Here is a 27,660-nt window from a genome sequence, read left to right as displayed (position 1 = left end):
GTGGGTTTGAACAACGGTCAGCCTCAAACACAGGGAAGAGCTGAAACTGGAAGAGTAAGAACAATCTAGTACACTAAAACATTTGTGATCCATACCAGTCTGTCCTGACAAATTATCTGGGATGTAAAAACCTAGAACTCCAAGGTCAAGATATTAGAGCTGAAATCCAATTGGAATGCAGAGACAGGTGAAGAAACCCACATGTAAACTCACATTCTGTAAACTGAGCTGGAGTTGCTGTTTATATGGGAGGAAATCCTGTGTGAGCTCCACGGTCAAGCTGTTGGAAATGAAGAGGCTATGAAGAAAGGCCAAGACCTAGGGAAAAATGTATAAAAATAACTTTATCACCAGCACCTTCTCATTAATCAAATAAAGGAAATAGATGCACAAAAAGAAACTCCACACAGTGGAGTATAGTGTTAAAAGCAATAACACAAACACAAACAGGTCTACACATAGCTATTCTTTTATTAGGTTAAACATTAACACTGGACTCAGATCTACAAAGGAACTATTACCAAATTTATTCATCAATACCCTTTTCAGATAGCATATAAAACCATTCATAATGTGGACAGTATGGACATAATGTGGGAATAGACTGTGTCTTTATAGCCTCAGGAATGGCACAGAATAGGTACTCAATAAATTAAAATGGCTAAATGGCATAATGAAGACTGTCATAATGCTAAAAGATCCAAGGATATATTTTTTTTTGAAAACCAATTTTCAAGTTAGAAATGTTTCAGGGAGGGGTTGGGACATTGCAGAAGAAGACGTAGAAATGATCAATAAAATATATTTTTAATGTTTAAAATGTTCAACCCCAGTAAAAATCAAATATACACAAATAAAAACAAAAGAAAATACAATTTTCATCTATCAAATACAAACATTTTAAAAGCAATGCTCAATGCTGGCAATAGTAGAGTGTAATAGGAAGTAGTAAAAACTGCTCTGTTCTTTTTAGAAAGTAAACAGGTGAGTACATATAAATATGCACACACATATATACATACAAACATAAATATGTGTGTATATATGTACATAAACACAAACTATATGTATATATACATAAACATATAAAAACTATGTACACATTTATGTACTATACACGTATGTATATATACATATATAGTTATATATATGTACATATATATGTACACACATATATATATATATGCATATGCGTGTGTGTACCACACACACAGTTATATAGACATTCTTCCTGTTTCTCTCCAAGGTTTCCCATCTCAGGAAATGACACCACCACCCACTCAGTCAATCAAGCCAGAAAGTAAAGAATTCTGATTTCTTTCACTCACATCTCAATCTAATCAATCAGTAATTCCTGTCAGTTTTGCTTCTAAAATATATCTCTAATCCAATCATTCTTTTCTGTTTCTACTACCACCATCTGAACCCAAAGCAACATTTTTGCTTGCCTAGACTACTGCAGTAGCCTCCTAACTGGTTTCCTCAATCCCACTGTTGCCCACTTCCAAGTCCTTCTCCACACAACAAAATCAGCATGTCATATCCTATTTAATACCCGTCAGTGATTTTTCTACTATACTTAGACTAAAACCTAACCCCTTCACCATGCTTACAGATCCTATGCCTTCCTGTCAGATATTGTTTCCTGCCACTCTCACCAGTATCTAAAGGCACTAATCTTTTCATTCCTTGAGCACATCATTCTTTTCTAACTTACGGACTTTGCACATGTGTTTTTCTGTGCCTGGAATGTTCTTTCCCCATTATTCACATTGCCTCATCTTCTCTTTCTTTAGATCTCATCTTAAATGACACTTTCAGAGGTGCCCCTTGACCACTTGATCTAAAGTAGCTGTCCATTCTTGTTCTTTGTTTTAGTCCTTATCACAACTTATAGTTATTTTATTTATGTGTATCCTTCTTTCCCTTCTGTCTACCCCATGAAAGTATAGTCTTCATAAAGACAGAAACTGAGTCTGTCTTTTTCAGTATAGGATACCCAGTGTTTAGCACTGTGCCTGGCACATAACAGAAGCTCAATAAATGCTTATTGGATAAATTAATAAATACTTGTTTGCACATATACGTATGCAGATATATACAACTGTGAGCACAGATACACATGTACACAGATATATACATATTCATGTGTAACATGTGTAAACACACATGCACATGTGTACACACCTCTACAAGTACACATGCACAATAGATAGAGAAAGGAATATAACAGATACACAGGGAATTTAGGAGGAAAAATGCCACAATATTAACAGTGATCATCTCTGTATGGGAGATTTGTTGTATTTGTTTTGTTCTACATGTAAGTTTTTATAGCTTTTCTGCAATTGTTTTTTACATTGTTTTCTACATTATTTTATAATAAAAAAGAAAGTTGTTAAAATTCAACATAGTTGTCAAACCACAGCCCATCATCTTTTATAATAAATTAAGGCTATTTAATTAGAAAAATTTTCAAAAGATGGAAGTAAAAATAGTAGAATGGGAAGTCACTGAATGCAAGGAACATGAGTTCCTAGAACAGTGTCTGGGATATGATGAGTACATTCAGAAACCTTATGAAAGTATGAGAGGAAGGAAGGGAGGAGAACAAGGTAAAATGAAAGGTGACGGAGAAATCAAGAAAGGGAAGGAAGGAGAGGAGGAAAAGAAAGATAAAGAAAAAATCATAGCTATAGAGAGAAATGGGGGAGGAAGGAGTGTGGGGGAGGGAAAGGAAGAGTGAGAGAGAGAATATTAGTGAGAGAGCAAGAATAACATAAGCCAGTGTGTCTACTTCTGTGACATTCATTACTAAGCACTGACTATCCTTCATATTCTTGGAGACTCCAATTTTACAATCAAAGTTCTCCACATTTACCTGAGATTTGGTAAATATTTTTAGACCATTCATCAACAGATAGAACTTACTGGCTCCACAATATTGAACTTCTTAGACTCCTGAACTTCCTGGATTTGATAAACATAATCAAGGGATGACTCAAAGAAATTGTGTCTCTCCTTGTCCACCTGGAGGTCTGCCTGTAGAAGAAGGGTAACAAATGTCACATAACAGCATAGTCATTCATGCAAGCCAGTGCTTACGGATTCAACAGAATGTTAGGGCTGGAGGAGAATTATGCCACCAAGCAGTGATCTTATCCCTTTATTTTACAGATAGGGAACATAAAGCCAAGATAGAAAAAGTGACTGATGCAAGATTTCCAGTTTCTGGCCTAACAAGTAAGAAACTTGGAAGTTACTGTGACATCCTCATACAAGGAAAAGCTAAGCTGAGAATCAACAACTCTTCTTAGAACCAACAGAGCATTGAAGTCAGAGGAAAAACCACTGCCTCAAAAATTGGATAGACAGTTGAATATGGAGAATCCAAGCTTGCCAGAGCAGAAGCCCAGAAGCAGAAGCCTGTTGCTGTAACCAGTATCAAACCTTATTTAAGAATATCTCTCTAAGAAATCCAAAGACAATAGGGAAGACAAAAAACAAAGATACCAGAGGAAATTTTGGCCTCTGACAAGAACAGCTATAGCAAACTAAGCACAGCCTAAATCCTAGTCAGATAAGCATAAAACCTCATAATAACGGCCTTTTTACCTCAGTTCCTTTTACCCAGGGCATCGTGTTCAGCTTTCAACAAAATATTACAAGGTATGCAAAAAGGAAAAACAAACCAACAAACACAGTCTGAAGAATCAGCATCAGAATCAGACTCAAAGAAGGCAGAGATGGTGGATGGTGAAATCATAGAACCAGGGATTACAGCTAAAGGCTGTTATGGAAAAGAGGACAATACACAAGAACAGATGGATAATATAAGCAGACATGAAAATTTGAAGAAATAATCAAAGGGAAATGATAGCAATCAAAAACACTAGCAAAAATAAAGAATGCCTTTAATGGGCTCACCAACAGACTGGGCAAGGCTAAGGAAAGAATCAGTGAACTGAATATATGCCAATAGAAATTTCAAAAACTGAAATGCAGACAAAATGGAATAAAGAAGATAGAGTAGATTATTCAAGAAATGTTGGACAATTATAAAAGGTGTAAGATATGCATACTAGGAATGCCAGAAGGAAATGAAGGAGAGAAACAGAAGAAATATTTAAAGTAATGATGACTGAAAACCTTCTAAAGTTAAACACAGTTACAAACAACAGATTGAGGAAGCTCAGAGAATAATAGCAGGATAAATACCAAAAAATCTACATGCAGGCATGTCATATTGAAAGTATAGAAAGTAAAAGGCACAGAGTAAATCTTGAAAGAAGCAAGAGAAAAAAACACCTTACTCAAAGAGGAGTAAGGATAAGACTTCTCTTTTTTTAAAAAAATGCAAAAAGAGGAGAGTAGAGTAAAATGTTTAAGGCATTGAAATTTTTAAAAATCACAAACTTAGAATTCTGTATCCAGTGACATTATCTTCCAAAAGTGAAGGAAAATTAAACAATTTCAAAAAAACACAAAAACTGAAGGATTTGGTTGCCAGTAGACTCTGAGTCCAAGAAGTGTTACAGTTCTTAAGAAAGAAAATGATATAGGTCAGAAATGTGTACCAACATAAAGAAGAGCACTAGAGAAGCAATGAATGAAGGTAAAATAAAATCTTATATTTTTCTTATTCTTAACTGATCTTACAAATAAGAGTTTGTCCAAAATAATAATTGCAATGATGTATTTGGTGATTAGAGATTATGAAAAAGTGAAATGAATGACAGCAATATTATCAGGGACTCAAGGAAGAAATTGGAAATACTCTGTTATAAAGTTCCTGTACTACCAATGAAGTAGAATAATGTTATTTGAAAGTAGACATGGCTTAACTGTAAATGCATATTGAAAACACCAGGATAACCTCGAAGAAAGTTTTTTTTTAAAAAAGTACAATTGATATGCTAAGAAAGGACAAAAAATGGAATCATATTACAATTTCCAATTGAAAAAAAGAGAATGCAGAACAAGAATGGAAGACAAAAAAAGGAACAAAGAACAGAGGCAATGGATAGAAAACAGTAACAAACATGGTAGATATCTATCCAACTATATCAATAATCACTTTAAATACACCAATTAAAAAGCTGAGACTGTGAGGACACATAAAAACTAAGAGTTAATTATATGTTATGTATAAGACATCACTTTAAATATAAAAGACAAAGATAGATTAAAAGTAAAGTTATGAAGAGACTTGAATCAAGATGGCACAGTAGGAGTATGTTCATCCCACCATAAACACATCAAAAATATATCTATAATTCTCACTGAAAACTAACTGGAGACTAGCATAAAAACTCCTGTACAACTAAGGCTATAAGAAAGACACACACAGAACTTGGTAGATAGGGAAAAGAAGCAATCAGGTCAGGACTCATGCCCCTGGGAGGGGACTCAGAGGAAAAGGGAGATTACACTGGTGGTGATTCTCTTTGGGGAGTGAGTGGTTCAAGCCACATATTGGGCCCCACAGCCCTGGGGCTCAACAAAGGGAAGACGAGCCCCCTTAGCTGGTCAGAGGACCAGTGGGACTATCAGAAAGGCTGCAGAAAGCCTGGATTCTGCTCCTGAGGAGCACATGAATGCTTGCTTGCTCCTAAAGCAAGGCAGAAAGGGCCGACTGAAACTGTGTGTCTCACTGACTAGTTTCCTGTGACTACCTAGGTGCACACACCAGCCTGAACCAAGAGAAGACTCCAGCATCATTTGCCTGAAGTCACAGCTCCACACTGGACCGAAGGCTGCCACTACCATATGATCCAGCAATTCTATTGCAGGGTATATACCTAACGAAAACAAAAACACTAATTCAAAAAGATACATCTGCCACAACGTTGATAACAACATTATTTACAACTATCAAGATATGGAAGCAAACTGAGTGTCCATCAACAGAAGAAGAAAGAATAAAGAAGATGTGATACACACACACACACACACACACACACACACACACACACACAATGGAATATTACTCACCCATAAAAAAGAATGAAATTCTGCCATTTGCAACAACATGGATGGACCTAGACAGTTTTATGCTTAGTGAAATAAGTCAGAGAAAGACAAATGCTCTATGTTATCACTTATATGTGGAATCTAAAAAATAAAATAAACAGATGTATATAACAATACAGAAACAAACTCACTAATATAGAGAACAAACTAGTGGTTACCAGTGGGGAGCAGGAAAGGGGGAGGGGCAATATAGGGGTATGGAATTAAGAGACACAAACTGCTATGTATAAAATAAATAAGCAACAAGGATATACTGTACATCACAGGGAAATATAGCCATTATTTTGTAATGGCTTTAAATGGAGTAGAACTTTAAAAATTCTGAATCATTACACCAGAAACTAATATAATATTGTAAATCAACCATACTTCAATTAAAAAATAATTTTTTAAATTTAAACATTTTTCAGAGTAAAGGTATGAAGAAATATTCCATGCCAACAAAAATCAAAAGAAAGCTGGAGTAGCTATATTAATTTCCAAAAAAGGAGACTTCAGAGAATTGAAAGCTATCAGGAAAAAAAAGGGGCATAACATAATAATAAATAGGTCAATTCTGAAAGAATATATATCAACCCTTATTATGTATAACAGAACATCAAAACACGTGAGGCAAGATCTGATAGAACTGCAAGGAGAAATAGATGAGTCTACTATTAAGAGTTGGAGACTTCACCATTCCTTTACCAATAGTTGACAGATCCAAGAAGCAGAAAATCAGTACAGGTATACCTCATTTTATTGTGCTTCATTTTACTGTGCTTTGCAAATATTGTGTTTTTTACAAATTGAAGGTTTATGGCAACACTGCATTGACTGATGATAGTTAGCAATTTTTAGCAATAAAATATTTTTAAATTAAGGTATGTACATTTTAAAAAATATAATGCTATTGCTCACTCAACAGTCTACAGGATAATGTAAAGATAACTTTTACATGCATTGGGAAACAAAAAAATCATGTGACTCACTATATTGCAATATTCACTTTATTGCAGTGGTCTGTAGCCAAACCCACAATATTTCTGAGGTATGCTTGTGAAGACATAATTGAACTGAACACCCCATCAGCAAGTAGATGTAATCAACATCTATAGAACACTTCATCCAACAACAGCTTATTTTCAAGCTAACACAAAAGAATCACCAAGATCAATCACATTCTGGGACATACATCTGAACAAATTTAAAAGAACAGGAATCATACAAAGTATGCTCTCAGATCACAGTTAAATTGCATAGAAATCAAAAACCAGAAATAGCTGGAACGCACCAAAATACTTGGAGATTAATCAGCACATTTCTAAATGACACATGGGTCAAGGAGGAGTCCTTAAGAAAAATTAAAAAGTATTTTCAAATGAAAATGAAAATACAATTTAATATTTGTGGGATTCAGTGAAAGCAGCAGATAGGAACTGAATCAATAATTAATAGCCTTCCAAAAAACAAAGCACTAGGCCCAGCTGGGTTCACTGGTGAAGTCTACCTGACATTTTAAGGAAGAAATGATACTAAATTCTACACTCTCTTCCAGAAAATAGAAGCAGAGGGAATATTTCCTAACTCATTCTCTAAGGCCAACATGACCCTGTTATCAAAACCAGACAGAGATATTACAATACAGAAGAAGTACAGCCAATCTCTCTCATGAACATCGACGGAAATATTCTCAACAAAATATTAGCAAATCAAATGCAACAAGGTGTAAAATAATTATAGACCAGGACCACGTGGGACTTATTCCAGGAATGCAAGGCTGGTTCATCATTCAAAAATCAGTTGATGTAATTAATCACATCAAGAGGTTAAAGAAGAAAAATAACATGATCGAAGAGATGTAGAAAAAGCGTCTGACAAAATCCAACACACATTCATTCATGATAAAAACTCTCAGCAAACTAGGAATATATGGGAATTTCCTCAACTTGATAAAGAACATCTGCAATAATCCTGCAGCTAACATCATACCTAATGGTGAGACACTAGATGCTTTGCCTCTAAGATTAGGAATAACTATTAAAATCATATTGGAATTCCAAGCTATTGCAATAAGACAAGAAAATGAAATAAAAGGTATATACATTGGGAAGGAAGAAATAACACTGTCCTTTTTTGCACATGACACAATTATGTATGTAGACAACCCTAAAGAATATACAAAAATCTCTTGGAACTATTAATGAACTATAGCACAATTTCAGGATACAAGGTTAATATACAAAAGTCAATTGTTTTCTTATATGCTAACAGTGAACATTCAGAATTTGAAATTTAAAACACAGTATCATTTACATTAGAAGAAAAAAATGAAGTATTTAGGTATAAATCAAAAAATATGTATAAGATATATTGATGAATACTACAAAACTCTAATGAAATAAGTCAAAGATCTAAATAAATGGAGAGATATTCCACGTATACATATAGGAAGACAATATTATCAACACGTCTGTTCTTCACAACTTGATCTATAGATTCAATGTAGTCCAATTCAAAATCCCTGCAGGCTATTTTCTAGATATCAACAAAGTGATTCTAAAATTTATATGGAGAGGCAAAAATATCCAGAATAGCCAACACAATACTGAGGGAGAAAAACAAATCAAAATATTGACACTATCTGACTTCAAATTACTGGTAAGTTATAGTAATCAGAACAGTATGGTATTGGTGAAAGAAAAAAACAAATAGATCAATGGAATGGAATTGAGAGCCTAAAATAAATCCACATAAACATATTCAACTGATCTTTGACAAAGGATCTAGGAAAATTCAATAGAGAAATGATAGTCTTTTCAAAAAATGGTGCTGGAACAACTGTATATCCCCATGCCAAAAAAAAAAAGAATCCAGAGACAGACCTTACACCTTTCATAATAATTAACTCAAAATGGATTATAGAAGTAAATGTAAAACACAAAACTATAAAACTCCTATAAAATAACATAAGAGATATTTTAGGTGACCTTGGATTTGGTGATGACGATTTAGATATAACACCAAAAGCATGATCCATGAAAGAGAATATTGATAAGTTTAATTTCATTAAAATTACAAACTCCTGCTCTGTGAAAAATTCTGTTGAGTGAAAAGACAAGCCACAGGCTGGAAAAAAAATCTTTGTACAACATATCTGATAAAGGACAGGTATCTAAAATATACAAATAGCTTTTAAGATACAATAATATGAAAACAAACAACCCAATTGAAAATGGGCAAAAGATTTGAACAGACACCTCACCAAAGAAGATCTACAGATGGCATATAAAAAGATATTCTGCAACACACGGCATTAAGAAAATGCAAATTATAAAAGTAATGAGGTATCACTACACACCTACTAGAATGGCTAAAATCCAAAACATAGACAACATCAAATGCTGGCTATGGTGTGGAGCGAGAAGAACTCTCATTCACTGATGGCAGAAATAAAAAAAATAGTACAGCCACCTTGGAAGATAATTTGGCAGTTTCTTAAAAAGCAAAATATACTTTTACCATGCAATTCAGTAATTGTGGTCTTTGATATTTAACTGAATTATTTGAAAAGTTATATACACAAAACCTGCACACAAATGTTTATAGCGGCTTTAATAGTAGTTGACAAAATTTGGAGGATTCCAAGATGTCCTTTGATAGGTGAATAGGTAAACAAATTGTAATACATCCACACAATGAAATATTATTCAGTGCTAAAAAGAAATGAGCTATCAAGCTGTGAAAAGACACAGAAGAACCTTAAATGCATATTTCTAAGTGAAAGGAGCCAACCTGAAAAGGCTACATGCTATATAATTCCAACTATATGACATTCTGGAATAAGCAATAATATGGAAACCATAAAGAGATCACTGGCTGCCAGTGGTCAGCTGGGGTATGGAACGAGGAAGTGATGAACAAGTGGTGCCTAGGGATCTTTAGGGCAGTGAAACTATGTTGTATGATAGTGTAATGATGGATTCATGTCATTGTACATTTATCAAAATCTATAGAATGTGCAATGCATTGGCTCATCAACTGTATCAAATGTATCTCATAAATGCAAATGTTAATAATAGGGGTAATTGTATGCAGGGGATTAAGAATATATGAGAACTCTCTGTACTTATCATTCAATTTTTCTTTAAATCTAAAACTGCTCTAAAAATAGTCTCAATATTAAAAAGGAAGTGAGTGATCCAAGGTCCCCCAGCTTTGTTTTGATTAGACAAACACAAAGGCTGCATTCTTGCTCATTAGGAAAGCCACCAGGGACATCTAGATACAGCACCAAACTGCTAGGACACGCTAGAAGCTTTCATTGCAAAAGGCTCTAAAAGAATAAAGTTTGGACTGTGTCTGGGCTTCTAAAACCCACAGGTTCAGTAATTCTCTAGGAGGACTCAAAGGACTCCACATATAGTCATACACATGGTTAAGATTTATTTCTGTGAAAGGATACAAAGCAAAATCAGCAAAGAGAAAAGATGCGTGGGATGAAGTCCAGCGAAAGCTAGGTTCAAGCTTCCAAGAGTTCTCTCTTAGTGCAGTCACACAGGAAATACTTAATTCCTCCAGCAACAAGTTATGACAACACATATGAAATGCTGTGTACCAGAGAAGCTCATTAGATACTAAGTGCCCTAAGTATTAAATTGGTTGCGGTACACAGGCTCCCTCTGCTGAGCATGTACCAAACTTCTCGACTCCCAGAAGAAAATAAGGTGTTTAGTATAAACCGCATTGTTTGTACAGGCAGTCTAGGCACAATGAGTCACTCTTACCACTTAGGGAAACTTTTATATCAGTGTAGGGTACTGTTTACCAGCCAAGTTCCCAGAGACCAGCCAAGATGGGAACATATGTATATGTATAACTGATTCACTTTGTTATAAAGCAGAAACTAACACACCATTGTAAAGCAATTATACTCCAATAAAGATGTTAAAAAAAAAGAGCTAATCTTGTAAGCAGACTTTTCTAAGCATAGAAGTCTTGGGCCAGTTATGTTAACTCTTTTCTGCATAGGAACCCTGGCACAGAATAGAAGGAAAAGGAAGAAAGCAAAATTGTGCAAGAGGAAAATGGCAGATGACCCCAGACTAGTACTTCATTCCAGTTTATGGAAGAGAAGCAGTCCTTCAACCTTTCAACACTAACTCCATCTACCACTGAGTCTCTTGACTCATCACCTTCAAGTACCTCACATTCTGTGATGGATACTCACTAAATCAGGTGTCAGGAGATGAGTTTCAGCTTTGCCATAGTCTGTGTGACCATGGACAAGATGATTTCTAAGCTCGTGTCTATGACTTCATTCAGTTGGGTATCTCTTTTTATACTTGAACCTTCAATATCTCTATCTCTTACTGGATCTTTTATCCAAAACATAGATCCATTCTACCAGTAAATAAGTCTTAATCAGTTAATTCCTGTTTTTCCCTTCCCCAGTGCCACTTTTTCTGACTCAGAACTTCTCCCCTAGATCATTGCAATAGTTTCCTAAACTGGTTTTCTTGCTTCCCGTCTCTCCCGGATTTAATTCATCCTACAACTTCAACCAGTTTAAGATTCCTAAAATAGAATTGTACTCATATTGCTTGCACAACCAAAGGCCTTCAATAATTCTTCCAGGGTCAACAGAATTAAAGCAAACTCCTGAGCCTACTACACCACAGTATCTCTACAACTTTCCTGACCCTTTCCTGTCTTTCACTATCCCCCAATAGTAATGCAAATTCTGGTCAAACCTTTAGCCAAACATTGTTTTCCATCCTTGGGGCCACTGCCCTCCACTTGAAAGGTCCATTTCTATATTTCTATCTGTCAAACACTTTACATATAATCATATTACCACCTCAAATTTAGAAGGGCAACATTCTTCCACAAAGGCAATTCTCCACGTCCAAATGTAAGTTTTTTATTCTCCAAATACCTTCATATCCCTACAAGGACACCACATACACATTACATTATGTAAAAAAAATTCTACTTGTATAAGAGTCATGTGTGTTCTCATTTTAGCATCCTAACTGTAAGCTACAGAAGAGCAGGAAGTATGTCTTACTGTCTTTGTAGTCCTGTTGCAAGCAGCATAGTGCCTGGCATGTGGTAGGCACTCACTGAGTAGTGGCTTCTTTGAACTGAAGTCAGTGGAAGTGCCATATAAGCTGTAGTCCCAGTGTAGGACCAAAAAGAAAAAAAAAAAAAACCCTACCGTTGGAACACCTCATGGGAAAAAAGTAGATCTACTCCTGATCTATCAAATACAGCGCTAGTTTAACTCTATCCTAATATGTAATCTAGAATCAGAAACTTAGAGCTGAAAAGGACTCTAGAGATCTTTAAGTACCACTCTTCCTTTGATAGATAGAGAAACTGAGGACAAAAAAGAAATATCCAAACTGTGAGTTTGTGGAGAAGGTGGCTTGAGAACTCAGGGCTCCTGAGTCATTGTCCATGGCTTTATCTGCAAGCACAACTATTATACATGGTTCTCTGCTGAGGCAGGGTATGAGGAAAGCCTTGCAATAGGAAGCTGCCATGTATCAAGGCACAGCTGGCAATAGAAGGCAGGGCAGGCTGTTTGACCATACCTCTTGTAACTGAGATTCTTTCTTTTTGGAAGACAAATGTAAGTGCCGATCCAGCAAGGAATAAAACCTCTCTCCATCCTTTTCAAATTTCTTTTTCCGCTCCTAGAGGTGGGAGAGAAGGCACAGATTAACATGTCTACAATTTTAGTTCAGTCTGCTCAGAAATGAGAATGCATAACACAGTGTCAGGTTTCATGTGGTCAATCTCTCTAGTTCCCAGTAAGGAAAAAAAAAAAGGCAAGAGAGAATTAATTTCTGCATTGGTCTCAGTAATTTCGGCTTCCTCAAACATAACCTTGAAAATTTCCAACTACACAAAGGGTAGTTCCTATTGGTATAGCTAAAGGCTCTGGGAGCTGCTGCTCAGAGAATGGCACTTAAAACGCACCTGTGTGCAGGTGACCTTCTCTTCTCAATATTTTTCACATGCATTAACTACATAAATTTTTTAAAGGACAAAGAAGGAACACAATAGTGAACAGTGAATATACCTTTTAAATGTTAATCTACAATGCATTTAGACAGCCAAATACTAAGTAAAATATCTCCAAGGCAATTGGAACCTAAGACTGCCTCTGTGAATGATGAGTTCTTTGATATTGTTCAAGCATTTGACTATTGCATATTAAAAGATGATGTTAAAGATGAGGAAAAAATCCCAGAAGGTTTAACTGAAAATAAAGAGTTGAAAAGCCTTATGAAGGATGGAGTACTCAGTCGTCACTCTCTTCAAGTATGAAATTTAATTAAGCTCTCTGCCTCTCAGCACAATAAGAAATCACACAGTCTCCAAAGGAGCACTAAGAATACTAGTTTGTCACAGATTAAGGCTGACATTCGGCAATCCTCTCAGCACCACGTTGAGAAATTCACGTAAAAGGCTTGTGTTGTCACATAGGAAATCTAAACTCACTGAGCCCCTACAGTGTGCCAGGTATTCGAAGAAGCAGCACGGGGAACACATAGACAGAAAGAAAAAAATACCTCACCCATGGTTTATTTCTACAGGCAATCTACTGCTGGGCAAGAAGCCAGCACAGAACTGAGGGACCTCTGATCTGTAAGGAATGTGCTTTTCACCAGAGGGAAAAAAGTAAAAGAGGAAGCTAACATTAACTGAGGCATACATCAGGCCAGGCAGGACGTTAGGTACTTACTATTTTTTTTGAATTTTTGAATCTCATATGTTTAATTTTTCTACAGCAGGTTCTTATTAGTTATCCATTTTATACATATTACTGTATATATGTCAATCCCAATCTCCCAATTCACCACACCAACACTCTCCCGTCACTTTCCCCCCTTGGTGTCCATAAGTTTGTTCTCTACATCTGTGCCTCTATTTCTGCCCCCTGCAAACCGGTTCATCTGTACAATTTTTCTAGGTTCCACAAATATGGGTTAATACACGATATTTGTTTTTCTCTCTCTGACTTACTTAACACTGTATGACAGTCTCTAGATCCATCCACTTCTCTACAAATGACACAATATTGTTCCTTTTTATGGCTGAGTAATATTCCATTGTATATGTGTACCACATCTTCTTTATCCATTCGTCTGTCGATGGGCATTTAGGTTGCTCTCATGACCTGGCTATTGCAAATAGTGCTGCAATGAACATTGGGTGCATGTGTCTCTTTGAATTATGGTTTTCTCTGGGTATATGACCAGTAGTGGGATTGCTGGGTCATAAGGTAATTCTATTTTTAGTTTTTTAAGGAACCTCCATACTGTTCTCCATAGTGGCTGTATCAATTTACATTCCCACCAACAGTGCAAGAGGGTACCCTTTTCTCCACACCCTCTCCAGCATTTGTTGTTTGTAGATATTCTGATGATTCCCATTCTAACTGGTGTGAGGTGATATCTCATTGTACTTTTGATTTGCATTTCTCTAATAATTAGTGATGTTGAGCAGCTTTTCATGTGCTACTTGGCAATCTGTATGTCTTCTTTGGAGAAATGTCTATTTAGGTCCGCTGCCCATTTTTGGATTTGGTTTTTGTTTTTTTTAATATTGAGCTCCATGAGCTGTTTATATATTTTGGAGATTAATCCTTTGTCCATTAATTTGTTGGCAAATATTTTCTCCACATCTGAGGGTTGTCTTTTCATCTTGTTTATGGTTTCCTTTGCTCTGCAAAAGCTCTGAAGTTTCATTAGGTCCCATTTCTTTATTTATGTGTTTATTTCCATTACTATACGAGGTGGATGAAAAAAGATCTTGCTGTTATTTATGTCAAAGAGTGTTCTTCCTATGTTTTCCTCTACGAGTTTTATAGTGTCTGATCTTACATTTAGGTCTCTAAGCCATTTTGAGTTTATTTTTGTGTATGGTGTTAGGGAGTGTTCTAACTTAATTCCTATTTTTTTTCTTTTTTTTTTGCAGTACGCGGGCCTCTCACTGTTGTGGCCTCTCCCATTGCGGAGCTCAGGCTCCAGACGCGCAGGCTCAGCGGCCATGGCTCACAGGCCCAGCTGCTCCGTGGCATGCGGGATCTTCCCGGACCGGGGCACGAACCCGCGTCCCCTGCATTGGCAGGCGGACTCTCAACCACTGCGCCACCAGGGAAGCCCCTACCTTAATTCTTTTCCATGTAGCTGTCCATTTTCCCAGCACCGCTTAGTGAAGACACTGTCTTTTCTCCATTGTATATCACTTGCCTCCTTTGTCATAGATTAGTCGACCACAGGTGCGTGGGTTTATGGGTTTATCTCTGGGCTTTCTATCCTGTTCCATTGATCTATATTTCTGTGTTTGTGCCAGCACCATATTGTCTTGATTACTGTAGCTCTGTAGTATAGTCTGAAGTCACAGAGTATGATTCCTCCAGCTCCGTTTTTTCCCCTCAAGACTGATATGGCTACTTGGGGTCGTTTGTGTGTCTCCATACAAATTTTAATATTTTTGATCTAGTTCTCTAAAAAATGCCATTGGTAATTTGATAGGGATTGAATTGAATCTGTAGATAGCTTTGGGTAGTATAGTCATTTTCACAATATTGATTCTTCCAATCCAAGAACATGGAATATCTCTCCATCTGATTGTATCATCTTTAATTTCTTTCATCAGTGTCTTGTAGTTTTCTGCATACAGGTCTTTTGTCTCCCTAGGTAGGTTTACTCCTAGGTATTTTACTCTTTTTGTTGCAATGGTAAATGGGGGTGTTTCCTTAATTTCTCTTTCAGGTTTTTCATCATTACTGTATAGGAATGCAAGAGATTCCTGTGCATTAATTTTGTATCCTGCAACATTACAAAATTCATTGATTAGCTCTAGTTTTCTGGTGGCATCTTTAGGAATCTCTATGTATACTATCATGTCATCTGCGAACAGTATCAGTTTTACTTCTTCTTTTACAATTTGAATACCTTTATTTCTTTTTCTCCTCTAATTGCCATGGCTAGGACTTCCAAAACTATGTGAATGATAGTGGTGAGAGTGGACATCCTTGTATTGTTCCTCATCTTAGAGGAAACGCTTTCAGTTTCTCACCACTGAGAATGATGTTTGCTGTGGGTTTTCCATATATGGCCTTTATTATGTTGAGGTAGGTTCCCTCTATGCAAACTTTCTGGAGACTTTTTATCATAAATAGGTGTTGAATTTTGTCAAAAGCTTTTTCTGCATCTATTAAGATGATCATATGGTTTTTATTCTTCAGTTTGTTAATATGGTGTATCACATTGATTGATTTGCATATATTGAAGAATCCCTGCATCCCTGGGATAAATCCGACTTGATAATGGTGTATGATCCTTTAAATATGTTGTTGGATTCTGATTGCTAGTATATTGTTGAGGATTTTTGGATCCATATTCATCAGTGATATTGGTCTGTAATTTTATTTTTTTGTAGTATCTTTGTCTGGTTTTGGTATCAGGGTGATGGTGGCCTCATAGAATGAGTTTGGGAGTGTCCCTTCCTGTGCAATTTTTTCAAAGAATTTGAGAAGGATGGGTGTTATCTCTTCCCTAATGTTTCACAGAAATCAACTGTGAAGCTGTCTGGTCCTGGACTTCTGTTTGTTGGAAGATTTTTTTTTTTCCTGCGGTACGCGGGCCTCTCACTGTTGTGGTCTCTCCTGTTGCGGAGCACAGGCTCCGGACGTGCAGGCTCAGTGGCCATGGCTCACGGGCCCAGCCACTCCGTGGCATGTGGGATCTTCCCAGACCGGGGCACGAACCCGTGTCCCCTGCATCGGCAGGCAGACTCTCAACCACTGCACCACCAGGGAAGACCTGTTGGAAGATTTTTAATCACAGTTTCAATTTCATTACTTGTGATTGGTCTGTTCAAATTTTCTATTTTTTCCTGGTTCTGTCATGGAAGGTTATACCTTTCTAAGAATTGGCCCATTTCTTCCAGGTTGTCCATTTTATTGGCATAGAGTTGCTTTTAGTAGTCTCTTAGGATGGTTTGTATTTCTGTGGTGTCTGTTGTAATTTCTCTTTTTTCATTTCTAATTTTATTGATTTGAGTCCTCTCCCTCTTTTTCTTGATGAGTCTGGCTAACGCTTTACCGATTTTGTTTATCTTCTCAAAGTACCAGCTACTAGTTCTATTGATCTTTGCTATTGTTCTCTTTGTCTCTATTTCATTTATTTCTCCTCTGATCTTCATGGTTTCTTTCCTTCTACTATCTTTGGGTTTTGTTTTTTCTTCTTTCTCTAGTTACTTTAGGTGTAAGGTTATACTGTTTACTTGAGATGTTTCTTGTTTCGTGAGGTAGGCTTGTACTGCTATAAACTTCCCTCTTAGAACTGCTTTTGCTGCATCCCATATGTTTTGGATCATCGTGTTTTTGTTGTAATTTGTTTCTAGGTATTTTTTGGTTTCCTCTTTGATTTCTCAGTCATCTCTTGGTAATTTATTAACGTGTTGTTTAGCCTCCATATATTTGTGTTTTTTACATTTTTTTTCATTGTAATTGATTTCTAATCTCATAGCGTTGTGATCAGAAAAGATGCTTGATATGATTTCAATTTTCTTAAATTTACCGAGGCTTGATTTGTGACCCAAGATATGATCTATCCTGGAGAATGTTCCGTGTGCACTTGAGAAGAATGTGTAATCTGCTGTTTTTGGATGGAATGTCCTATAAATATCAATTAAATCTATGTGATCTATTGTGTCATTTAAAGCTTATGATTCCTTATTAATTTTCTGTTTGGATGATCTGTCCATTGGTGTAAGTGAGGTGTTAAAGTCCCCCACTATTACTGTGTTACTGTCGATTTCCTCTTTTATAGATGTTAGCAGTTGCCTTATGTATTGAGGTGCTCCTATGTTGGGTGCATATATGTTTATAATTGTTATATCTACTTCATGGATTCATCTGTTGATCATTATGTAGTGTCCTTCCTTGCCTCTCGTAACATTCTTTATTTTAAAGACTATTTTATCTGATATGAGTATTTCTACTTCAGCTTTCTTTTGATTTCCATTTGCATGGAATATCTTTTTCCATCCTCCCACTTTCAGTCTGTATGTGTCCCTAGGTCTGAAGTGGGTCTCTTGTAGACAGCATATATATGGGTCTTGCTGTGTATCCATTCAGCAAGCCTGTGTCTTTTGATTGGAGCATTTAATACATTCACGTTAAAGGCAATTATTGACATGTATGCTCCTATTACCATTTTCTTAATTGTTATGTGTTTGTTTTTGTAGGTCATTTATTTCTCTTGTGTTTCCCACTTAGAAGTTCCTTTAGCATTTGCTGTAGAGCTGGTTTGGTGGTGCTGAATTCTCTTAGCTTTTACTTGTCTGTAAAGCTGTTGATTTCTCCATCGAATCTGAATGAGATCCTTGCAGGGTAGATTAATCTTGGTTGTAGTTTCCTCCCTTTCATCACTTTAAATAGATCATGCCACTCCCTTCTGGCTTGTAGAGTTTCTGCTGATAAATGAGCTGTTAACATTATGCGAGTTCCACTGTATATTATTTGTCATTTTCCCCTTGTTACTTTCAGTAATTTTTCTTTGCCTTTAATTTTTGTCACCTTGATTACTATGTGTCTCAGTGTGTTTCCTCTTGGGTTTATCCTGCCTGGGACTCTCTGTGCTTCCTGGACTTCATTGACTATTTCCGATCCCATGTTAGGGAAGTTATTGACTATAATCTCTTCAAATATATTCTTGGGTCCTTTCTCTCTCTATTCTCCTTCTGGTACCCCTATTATGTGAATGTTGTTGCATTTAATCTTGTCCCAGAGGTCTCTTAGGCTTTCTTCATTTCTTTTCATTCTTTTTTCTTTATTCTTTTCTGCAGCAGTGAATTCCACCATTCTGTCTTCCAGATCACTTATCCGTTCCTCTGCCTCATTTATTCTGCTACTGATTCCTTCTAGTGTATTTTTTATTTTAGTTATTGTATTGCTCATCTCTGTTTCTTTGTTCTTTTATTCTTCTAGGTCTTTGTTAAACATCTTTGCCTCCATTCTTTATCCGAGGTCCTGGATCATCTTCACTATCATTATTCTAAATTCTTCTTCTGGAAAGTTTCCTATCTCCACTTCAGTTAGTTGTTTTTCTGGGGTTTTATCTTGTTCCTTCTTCTGGTACATAGTCCTCTGCCTTTTCCTCCTATCTATCTTTCTGTGAATGTGTTTTTTGTTCCACTGCAGGATTGTATTTCTTCTTGCTTCTGCTGTTTGCTCTGTGGTGTATGAGGCTTCTGCTGTCTGCTCTGTGGTGTATGAGGCTATCTAAGAGGCTTGTGCAAGTTTCCTGATGGGATAGACTGGTGGTGGGTAGAGTTGGGTGTTGCTCTGGTGGGCAGAGCTCAGTAAAACTTTAATCCACTTGTCTGCTGATGGGTGGTGCTGGGTTCCCTCCCAGTTGATTGTTTGGACTCAGGCGGCCCAACAAGGCAACATACCCAGCTCTTTGGTGGGGCTAGTGGCGGAGTCTGGGTGGGCTCACACCAAGGAGTACTTCCCAAAATTCTGTTGCCAATGTCCTTGTCCTCACAGTGAGACACAGCAACTCCTCACCTTTGCAGGAAACCCTCCAACACCAAAAGGTAGGTCTGGTTCAGTCTCCAATGGGGTCACTGCTCCTTACCCTGGGTCCCGATGCACACGCTACTTTGTGTGTGCCCTCCAAGAGTGGAGTCTCTGTTTCCCCCATTCCTGTTGAAGTCCTGCAATCAAATCCTGCTAGCCTTCAAAGTTTGATCCTCTAGGAATTCCTCCTCCCATTGCCGGACCCCCAGGTTGGGAAGCCTGATGTGGGGCTCAGAACCTTCACTGCAGTGGGTGCACTTCTGTGGTGTAAGTGTTCTGCATTTTGTGAGTCACCCAGCCAGGCGTTATGGGATTTGATATTATTGTAGTTGCACCCCTCCTACTGTCTTATTGTGGCTTCTCCTTTGTCTTTGGATGTGGAGTATATTTTTTGGTGAGTTCCAGTGTCTTCCTATAAATGACTGTTCAGCAGATAGCTGTGATTCTCAACAGGGAGTGAGCGCACACTCTTCTACTCCGCCATCTTGAACCAATCTCCCATGTTCGGTACTTAAAATCTATATCTCATTTAGTATTCACAACCCTGAAAAGTACATACTGTAAAGGAAATTAAGGTTCTAAAATGGTGAACTAACTTGCTGTAGGTCATATAGCATACAAGTCTGATTTATTCTACATAGTCAAATAGGGCCCAGATGATCATGCAAGGAATTACACTCAGGAGGCTTATGAATAATCAGGGAGCCTTGTCTATAGTCTTAGCCCTAACTAAGATACCAAAACAATTGAGATAGAAAATTTCACACCAAAGATAGTAGGGGAAACGGTTCCTTCAGGTACTGAATTTATTTAAAGTAGCAACTGTTTGAAGAAAGCACGGGAGCCAGAAAATGTCAGGGACTTCTCTAGGAATAAAGTTCTGTGGGTCACTTTCTCTTCCACTTCCATTTTTAAAATAAAAACTATGAGATAGAATTCATGTATCATAAAATTCACCATTTTAAAGTGGATAATTCAGTTTTTAGTATATTAATTAAGTTGCACAACCATCACTGCTATCTAATTCCAAAATATTTCCATCACCTCAAAAAAAAAAAACATACCTATTAGTAATCATTCCCTGTTCCTCCATCCTTCCCCTCAATAACCACAATTTACTTTGTGTCTCTGTGAATTTGCCTATACTAGACATTTACTATAACTGGAATCATATAATATGTGGCCTTTGGTGACTCTCTTTTTACACTTAAAATAATGTTTTCAACGTTTATCCCTGTTGATTGACCCTTTGCATTTACAGTTGACTGTTGAACAACATGGGGGTTAGGGATCCCAAATCTCCGTATAGTTGAAAATCTGCATGTAACTTATAGTCCACTGTCCGTACACATGGATCCACCATATCCACAGATCTGCATCTGCAGATTCAACCAACCACAGACTGCATACTACTGCAATAGTAACTATTGAAAAAAATCCACGTATAAGTGGACCCATGCGGTTCAAACCAATGTTGTTCAACGGTCAACTGTATATTCTATGGAGAAATGTTTATTGAATTATTTTGCCCATTTTTAAATTTGGTTTTATCTCTGTATTTCTCCACAGAAGAAATGCAGATGGACAAAAGCACATGAAAAGATTTTTTGGGTTGCCTTGGCACTTTCTTATTAGTGCCCTTTGAAGCATAAATATTTCTAATTTGTGAAGTCTATCTAGCTGGAAAATTTTTTTCTTTGGTTACTTGTGTTTTGGTGTCGTATCTCAGAAACATGGCTGATCTAAGGTCATGAAGGTTTACACCTATATTTTCTTCTAAGAGTTTTATAATTTTCAGTTCTTTTTTTTAACATCTTCATTGGACTATAATTGCTTTACAATGGTGGGTTAGTCTCTGGTTTGTAACACAGTGAATCAGTAATACATATACATATGTTCCCATATCTCTTGCATCTCCCTCCCTCCCACCCTCCCTATCCAACCCCTCTATGTGCTAACAAAGCACAGAGCTGATCACCCTGTGCTATGCAGTGGCTTCCAACTAGCTATCTATTTTACATTTGGTAGTGTATATATGACCATGTCACTGTCTCACTTTGTCACAGCTTACCCTTCCCCCTCTCCATATCCACAAGTCCATTCTCTAGTACGTCTGTGTCTTCATTCCTGTCTTACCCCTAGGTTCTTCATGACCTTTTTTCTTCTTAGATTCCATATATATGTGTCAGCAAATGGTATTTGTTTTTCTCTTTCTGACTTACTTCACTCTGTGTGACAGACTCTAAGTCTATCCACCTCACTACAAATAACTCAATTTCGTTTCTTTTTATGGCTGAGTAATATTCCACTGTATATGTGTGCCACATCTTCTATATCCATTCATCTTTTGATGGACACGTAGGTTGCTTCCATATCCTGGCTATTGTAAATACAGCTGCAATGAACATTTAGATACATGACTCTTTTTTTTTTTTTTTTTTTTTTTTGCGGTACATGGGCCTCTCACTGTTGTGGCCTCTCCCATTGCGGAGCACAGGCTCCAGATGCGCAGGCTCAGCGGCCATGGCTCATGGGCCCAGCCACACCGTGGCACGTGGGATCCTCCCGGACCGGGGCATGAACCTGCGTCGCCTGATTCGGCAGGCGGACTCTCAACCACTGCGCCACCAGGGAAACCCCATGACTCTTTTTGAATTATGCTTTCCTAAGGGTACTTGCCCAGTACTGGGATTTCTGGATCATATGGTAGTTCTATTTTTAGTTTTTTAAGGAACCTCCATACTGTTCTCCATCGGGGCTGTATCAGGTTACATTCCCACCAACAGTGCAAGACTGTTCCCTTTTCTCCACACACTCTCCAGCATTTATTGTTTCTAGATTTTTTAATGATGGCCATTCTGACGGGTGTGAGATGATATCTCATTGTAGTTTTGATCTGCATTTCTCTAATGATTAATGATGTTGAGCGAATCTTACATGTGTTTGTTGGCAATCTGTATATCTTCTTTGGAGAAATATCTGTTTAGGTCTTCTGCCCAATTTTGGACTGGGTTGTTTCTTATTTTGACATTGAGCTGCATGAGCTGCTTGTAATTTTGGAGATTAATCCTTTTTCAGTTGCTTCATTTGCAAATATTTTCTCCCATTCTGAGGGTTGACATATGGTCTTCTTTATGGTTTCCTTTGCTGCACAAAAGCTTTTAAGTTTCATTAGGCCCCATTTGTTTATTTTTATTTCCATTTCTCTAGGAAATAAAATAATGGGTCGGAAAGGGTCTTGCTGTGATTTATGTCATAGAGTGTTCTGCCTATGTTTTCCCCTAAGAGTTTGATAGTGTCTGGCGTTACATTTAGTTCTTTAATCCATTTTGAGTTTATTTTTGTATATTCTGTTAGGCAGTTTTTTAATTTCCTACTTTCACATATACCTGTCCAGTTTTCCCAGCATCACTTATTGAAGAGGCTGTCTTTTCTCCACTGTATATCCTTGCCTCCTTTCTCAAACATAAGGTGACCATATGTGCGTGGGTTTAACTCTGGGCTTCCTGTCCTGTTCCGTTGACCTATATTTCTGTTTTTCTGCCAGTACCATATTGTCTTGATGACTGTAGATTTGTAGTATAGTCTGAAGTCACAGAGCCTTATTCCTCCAGCTCCATTTTTCATTCTCAAGATTGCTGTGGCTACTCGGGGTCTTTTGTGTTTTCATACAAATTGTGAAATTTTTAGTTCTAGTTCTGTGAACAATGCCAGTGGTAGTTGGACAGGGATTGCATTGAATCTGTAGAGTGCTTTGGGTAGTAGAGTCATTTTCACAATGTTGATTCTTCCAATACAAGAACATGGTATATCTCTCCATTTGTATCATCTTTAACTTCCTTCATCAGTGTCTTATGATTCTCTGCATACAGGTCTTTTTTCTCCTTAGGCAGGTTTATTCCTAGATATTTTATTCTTTTTGTTGCAATGGTAAATGGGAGTGTTTTCTTAATTTCACTCTCAGATTTTTCATCACTAGTGTATAGGAATGCCAAAGATTTCTGTGCATTAATTTTGTATCCTGCTACTTTACCAAATTCATTGATTAGCTCTGGTAGTTTTCTGTTTGCATCTTTAGGATTCTCTACGTACAGTATCAGGTCATCTGCAAACAGTGACAGTTTTACTTCTTCATTTCCAATTTGGATTCCTCTTATTTCCTTTTCTTCTATGATTGCTATGGCTAAAACTTCCAAAACTATGTTGAATAATAGTGGTGAGAGTTGGCAACCTTGTCTTGTACTGATCTTAGTGGAAATGGTTTCATTTTTCCACCATTGCGGACGATGTTGGCTGTGGGTTTGTCACATATGGCCTTTATTATGTTGACGAAAGTTAACTCTATGCCTACTTTCTGCAGGGTTTTTATCATAAATCGGTGTTGAATTTTGTCAAAAGCTTTCTCTGCATCGATTGAGATGATCACATGGTTTTTCTCCGTCAGTTTGTTAATATGGTGTATCACATTGATTGATTTGCATATACTGAGGAATCCTTGCATTCCTGGAATAAACCCCACATGATCATGGTGTATTATCCTTTTAATGTGCTGTTGGATTCTGTTTGCTAGTATTTTGTTGAGGATATTTGCATCTATGTTTATCAGTGATATTGGCCTGTAGTTTTCTTTCTTTGTGACATCTTTGTCAGGTTTTGGTATCAGGGTGATGGTGGCCTTATGGAATGAGTTTGGGAGTATTCCTCCGTTTGCTGTATTTTGGAAGAGTTTGAGAAGGATAGGTGTTAGCTCTTCTCTAAATGTTTGATAGAATTCACCTGTGAAGCCATCTGGTCCTGCGTTTTTGCCTGTTGGAAGATTTTTAATCACAGTTTCAATTTCAGTGCTTGAGATTGGGGTGTTCATATTTTCTATGTCTTCCTGGTGCAGTCCTGGCAGGTTGTGCATTTCTAAGAATTTGTCCATTTCTTGCAGGTTGTCCTATTGGCATAGAGCTGCTTGTAGTAATCTCTCAAGATCCTTTGTATTTCTGCACTGTCAGTTGTTACTTCTCCTTTTTCATTTCTAATTCTATTGATTTGAGTCATCTCCCTTTTTTTCCTGAAGAGTCTGGCTAATGGTTTATCAATTTTGTTTATCTTCTCAAAGAACCAGCTTTTAGTTTTATTGATCTTTGCTATCGTTTCCTACATTTCTTTTTCATTTATTTCTGATCTCATCTTTATGGTTTATTTCCTTCTGCTAACTTTGGGGTTTCTTTGTTCTTCTTTCACTAATTGCCTTAGCTGCAAGGTTAGGTTGTTTATTTGAGAAGTTTCCTCTTTCTTAAGGTAGGATTATATTGCTATAAACTTCCCTCTTAGAACTGCTTGTTCTGCATCCCATAGGTTTTCGGTCATCGTGTCTCCATTGTCATTTCTTCCTCGGTATTTTTTGATTTCCTCTTGGATTTCTTCAGTGATCACTTGGATATTAAGTCGTGTGCTGTTTAGCCTCTGTGTGTTTGTACTTTTTACAGATCTTTTCCTGTAATTGATATCCAGTCTCATAGTGCTGTGATCAGAAAAGATACTTGATACAATTTCAATTTTCTTAAATTTACCAAGGCTTGATTTGTGACCCAAGATATGATCTATCCTGGAGAATGTTCCATGAGCACTTGAGAACAGTGTGTATTCTGTTGTTTTAGGATGGAATGTCCTATAAATATCAATTAAGTCCATCTTGTTTTATGTATCTTTTAAAGCTTGTGTTTCCTTATTTGTTTTCATTTTGGATGATCAGTCCATTGGGGAAAGTGGGGAGATAATGTTCCCTAAAATGATTGTGTTACTCTCCATTTCCCATTTTATGGCTGTTAGTATTTTTCTTACGTATTGAGGTGCTCCTATGTTGGGTGCATAAATATTTACAATTGTTATATCTTCTTCTTGAATTGATCCCTTGATCATTATGCACTGTCCTTCTTTATCTCTCGTAATCGTCTTTATTTTAAAGTCTATTTTGTCTGATATGAGTATTGCTACTGCAGCTTTCTTTTGATTTCCACTTGCATGGAATATCTTTTTCCATCCCTTCTCTTTCAGTATTTATGTGTCCCTAGGTCTGAAGTGGGTCTCTTGTAGGCAGCATATATTCGTGTCTTGATTTTGTATCCATTCAATGAGTCTGTGACTTTTGGTGGGAGCATTTAATCCATTTATATTTAAGGGAATTATCGATATGTATGTTCCTGTTCCCATTTTCTTAATTGTTTGGTGTTTGTTATTGCAGTTCTTTTACTTCTCTTGTATTTCCTGCCTAGAGAAGTTCCTTTAGCATTTGTTGTAAATCTGGCTTGGTGGCGCTGAACTATCTCAGCTTTTGCTTGTCTGTAAAGGTTTTAATTTCGCCATCAAACCTGAATGAGATCCTTGCTGGGTAGACTAATCTAGGTTGTAGTTTTTTCACCTTCATCACCTTAAGTATGTCCTGCCACTCCCTTCTGGTTTGGAGAGTTTCTGCTGAAAGTTCAGCTGTTAACCTTAGGGCAATTCCCTTGTGTGTTATTTGTTGTTTTTCCCTTGCTGCTTTTAACATGTTTTCTTTGTATTTAATTTTTGATAGTTTGATTAATATGTGTCATGTCATGTTTCTCCTTGGATTTATCCTGTATGGGACTCTCTGTTCTTCCTGGATTGATTATTTCCTATCCCATATTTGGGAAATTTGCAACTATAATCTTTTCAAATATTTTCTCAGTCCCTTTGTTTTTCTCTTCTTCTGGGACCCCTATAATTCGAATGTTGGTGTGTTTAATGTTGTCCCAGAAGTCTCGGAGACTGTCCTCAGTTCTTCTCATTCTTTTTTCTTTATTCTGCTCTGCAGTAGTTATTTCCACTATTTTATCTTCCAGGTCACGTATCTGTTCTTCTGCCTCAGTTATTCTGCTATTGATTCCCTCTAGAGGGTTTTTAATGTCATTTCTTGTGCTGTTCATCATTGTTTGCTCTTTAGTTCTTCTAGGTCCCTGTTAAACGTTTCTTGAATTTTCTGTATTCTATTTCCAAGATTTTGGATCATCTTTACTATCATTATTCTGAATTCTTTTCCAGGTAGACTACCTATTTCCCCTTCATTTATTAGGTTTGGTGGGTTTTTACTTTGCTCCTTCATCTGCTGTGTGTTTTTCTGTCTTCTCATTGTGCTCAACTTACTGTGTTTGCAGTCTCTTTTTCTCAGGCTGCAGGTTCATAGTTCCTGTTTTTGGTGTCTGTCCCCATTGTCTAAGCTTTGTTCATTGGGTTGTGTAGGTTTCCTGGTGGAGGGGACTAGTACCTGTGTTCTGGTGGATGAGGCTGGAACTTGTCTTTCTGGTGGGCAGATCCACGTATAGTGGCGTGTTTTGGTGTGTCTGTGGCCGTATTATGATTTTAGGCAGTCTCTCTGCTAATGGACTGGGTTGTGTTCCTGTGTTGCTAGTTGTTTGGTATAGGGTGTCCAGCACTGTAGCTTGCTGGTCATTGAGTGAAGCTGGGTCTTGGCATTGAGATGGAGATCTGTGGGAGATTTTCACCATTTGATATTACATGGAGCTGGGAGTTCCCTTGTGGACCAGTGTCCTGAAGTTGGCTCTCCCACCTCAGAGGCACAGCACTGACTCTGGGCTGGAGCACCAAGAGCCTTTCATTCACACAGCTCAGAATAAAAGGGAGAAAAAAATGAAAGAAAGAAAGAAAGGAAGGAAGGAAGAAAGAAAGAGGAAAAAATAAACTGAAGTAAAATAAAGTTATTAAAATAAAAAATATTATTAAGAAAACAATTTTAAAAATTAAAAAAAAAAAACGGATGGACAGATCCCCAGGACAAATGATGAAAGCAAAGCCATACAGACAAAATCACACACAGAAGCATACACATACACACTCACAAAAAGATAAAAGGGGAAAAAATCATAGATCTTTGTTCCCAAAGTCCACCTCCTCTATTTGGGATGATTCATTGTCTATTCAGGTATTCCACAGATGCTGAGTGCATCAAGTTGATTGTGGAGATTTAATCTGCTGCTCCTGAGGCTCCTGGGAGAAATTTCCCTTTCTCT

At 37.2% G+C, this 27,660-nt stretch overlaps 1 protein-coding gene across 1 annotated transcript in view; it reads right to left on the bottom strand.

The window, feature by feature from the left end:
• Window positions 1–27,660, bottom strand: part of OPHN1 (oligophrenin 1) — a 684,959-nt gene that overhangs the window by 331,697 nt on the left and 325,602 nt on the right. The window contains exons 6-8 of the mRNA XM_022561083.3: window positions 12,612–12,713; window positions 2,932–3,042; window positions 214–318 (exon numbers count right to left, since the gene is read on the bottom strand). Of these exons, the coding sequence (XP_022416791.1) occupies window positions 214–318; window positions 2,932–3,042; window positions 12,612–12,713 (318 nt within the window). The remainder of the gene's footprint in view (window positions 1–213; window positions 319–2,931; window positions 3,043–12,611; window positions 12,714–27,660) is intronic.

Source organism: Delphinapterus leucas, chromosome X, assembly GCF_059928025.1.
Source record: "Delphinapterus leucas isolate spDelLeu-1000000601 "Yukka" chromosome X, BTC_Dleu_Yukka2, whole genome shotgun sequence".
Classification (NCBI taxonomy): domain Eukaryota; kingdom Metazoa; phylum Chordata; class Mammalia; order Artiodactyla; family Monodontidae; genus Delphinapterus; species Delphinapterus leucas.
The sequence above is the reverse complement of the archived record's forward strand: the minus strand, read 5'-3'. Positions and strand labels throughout refer to the sequence as shown.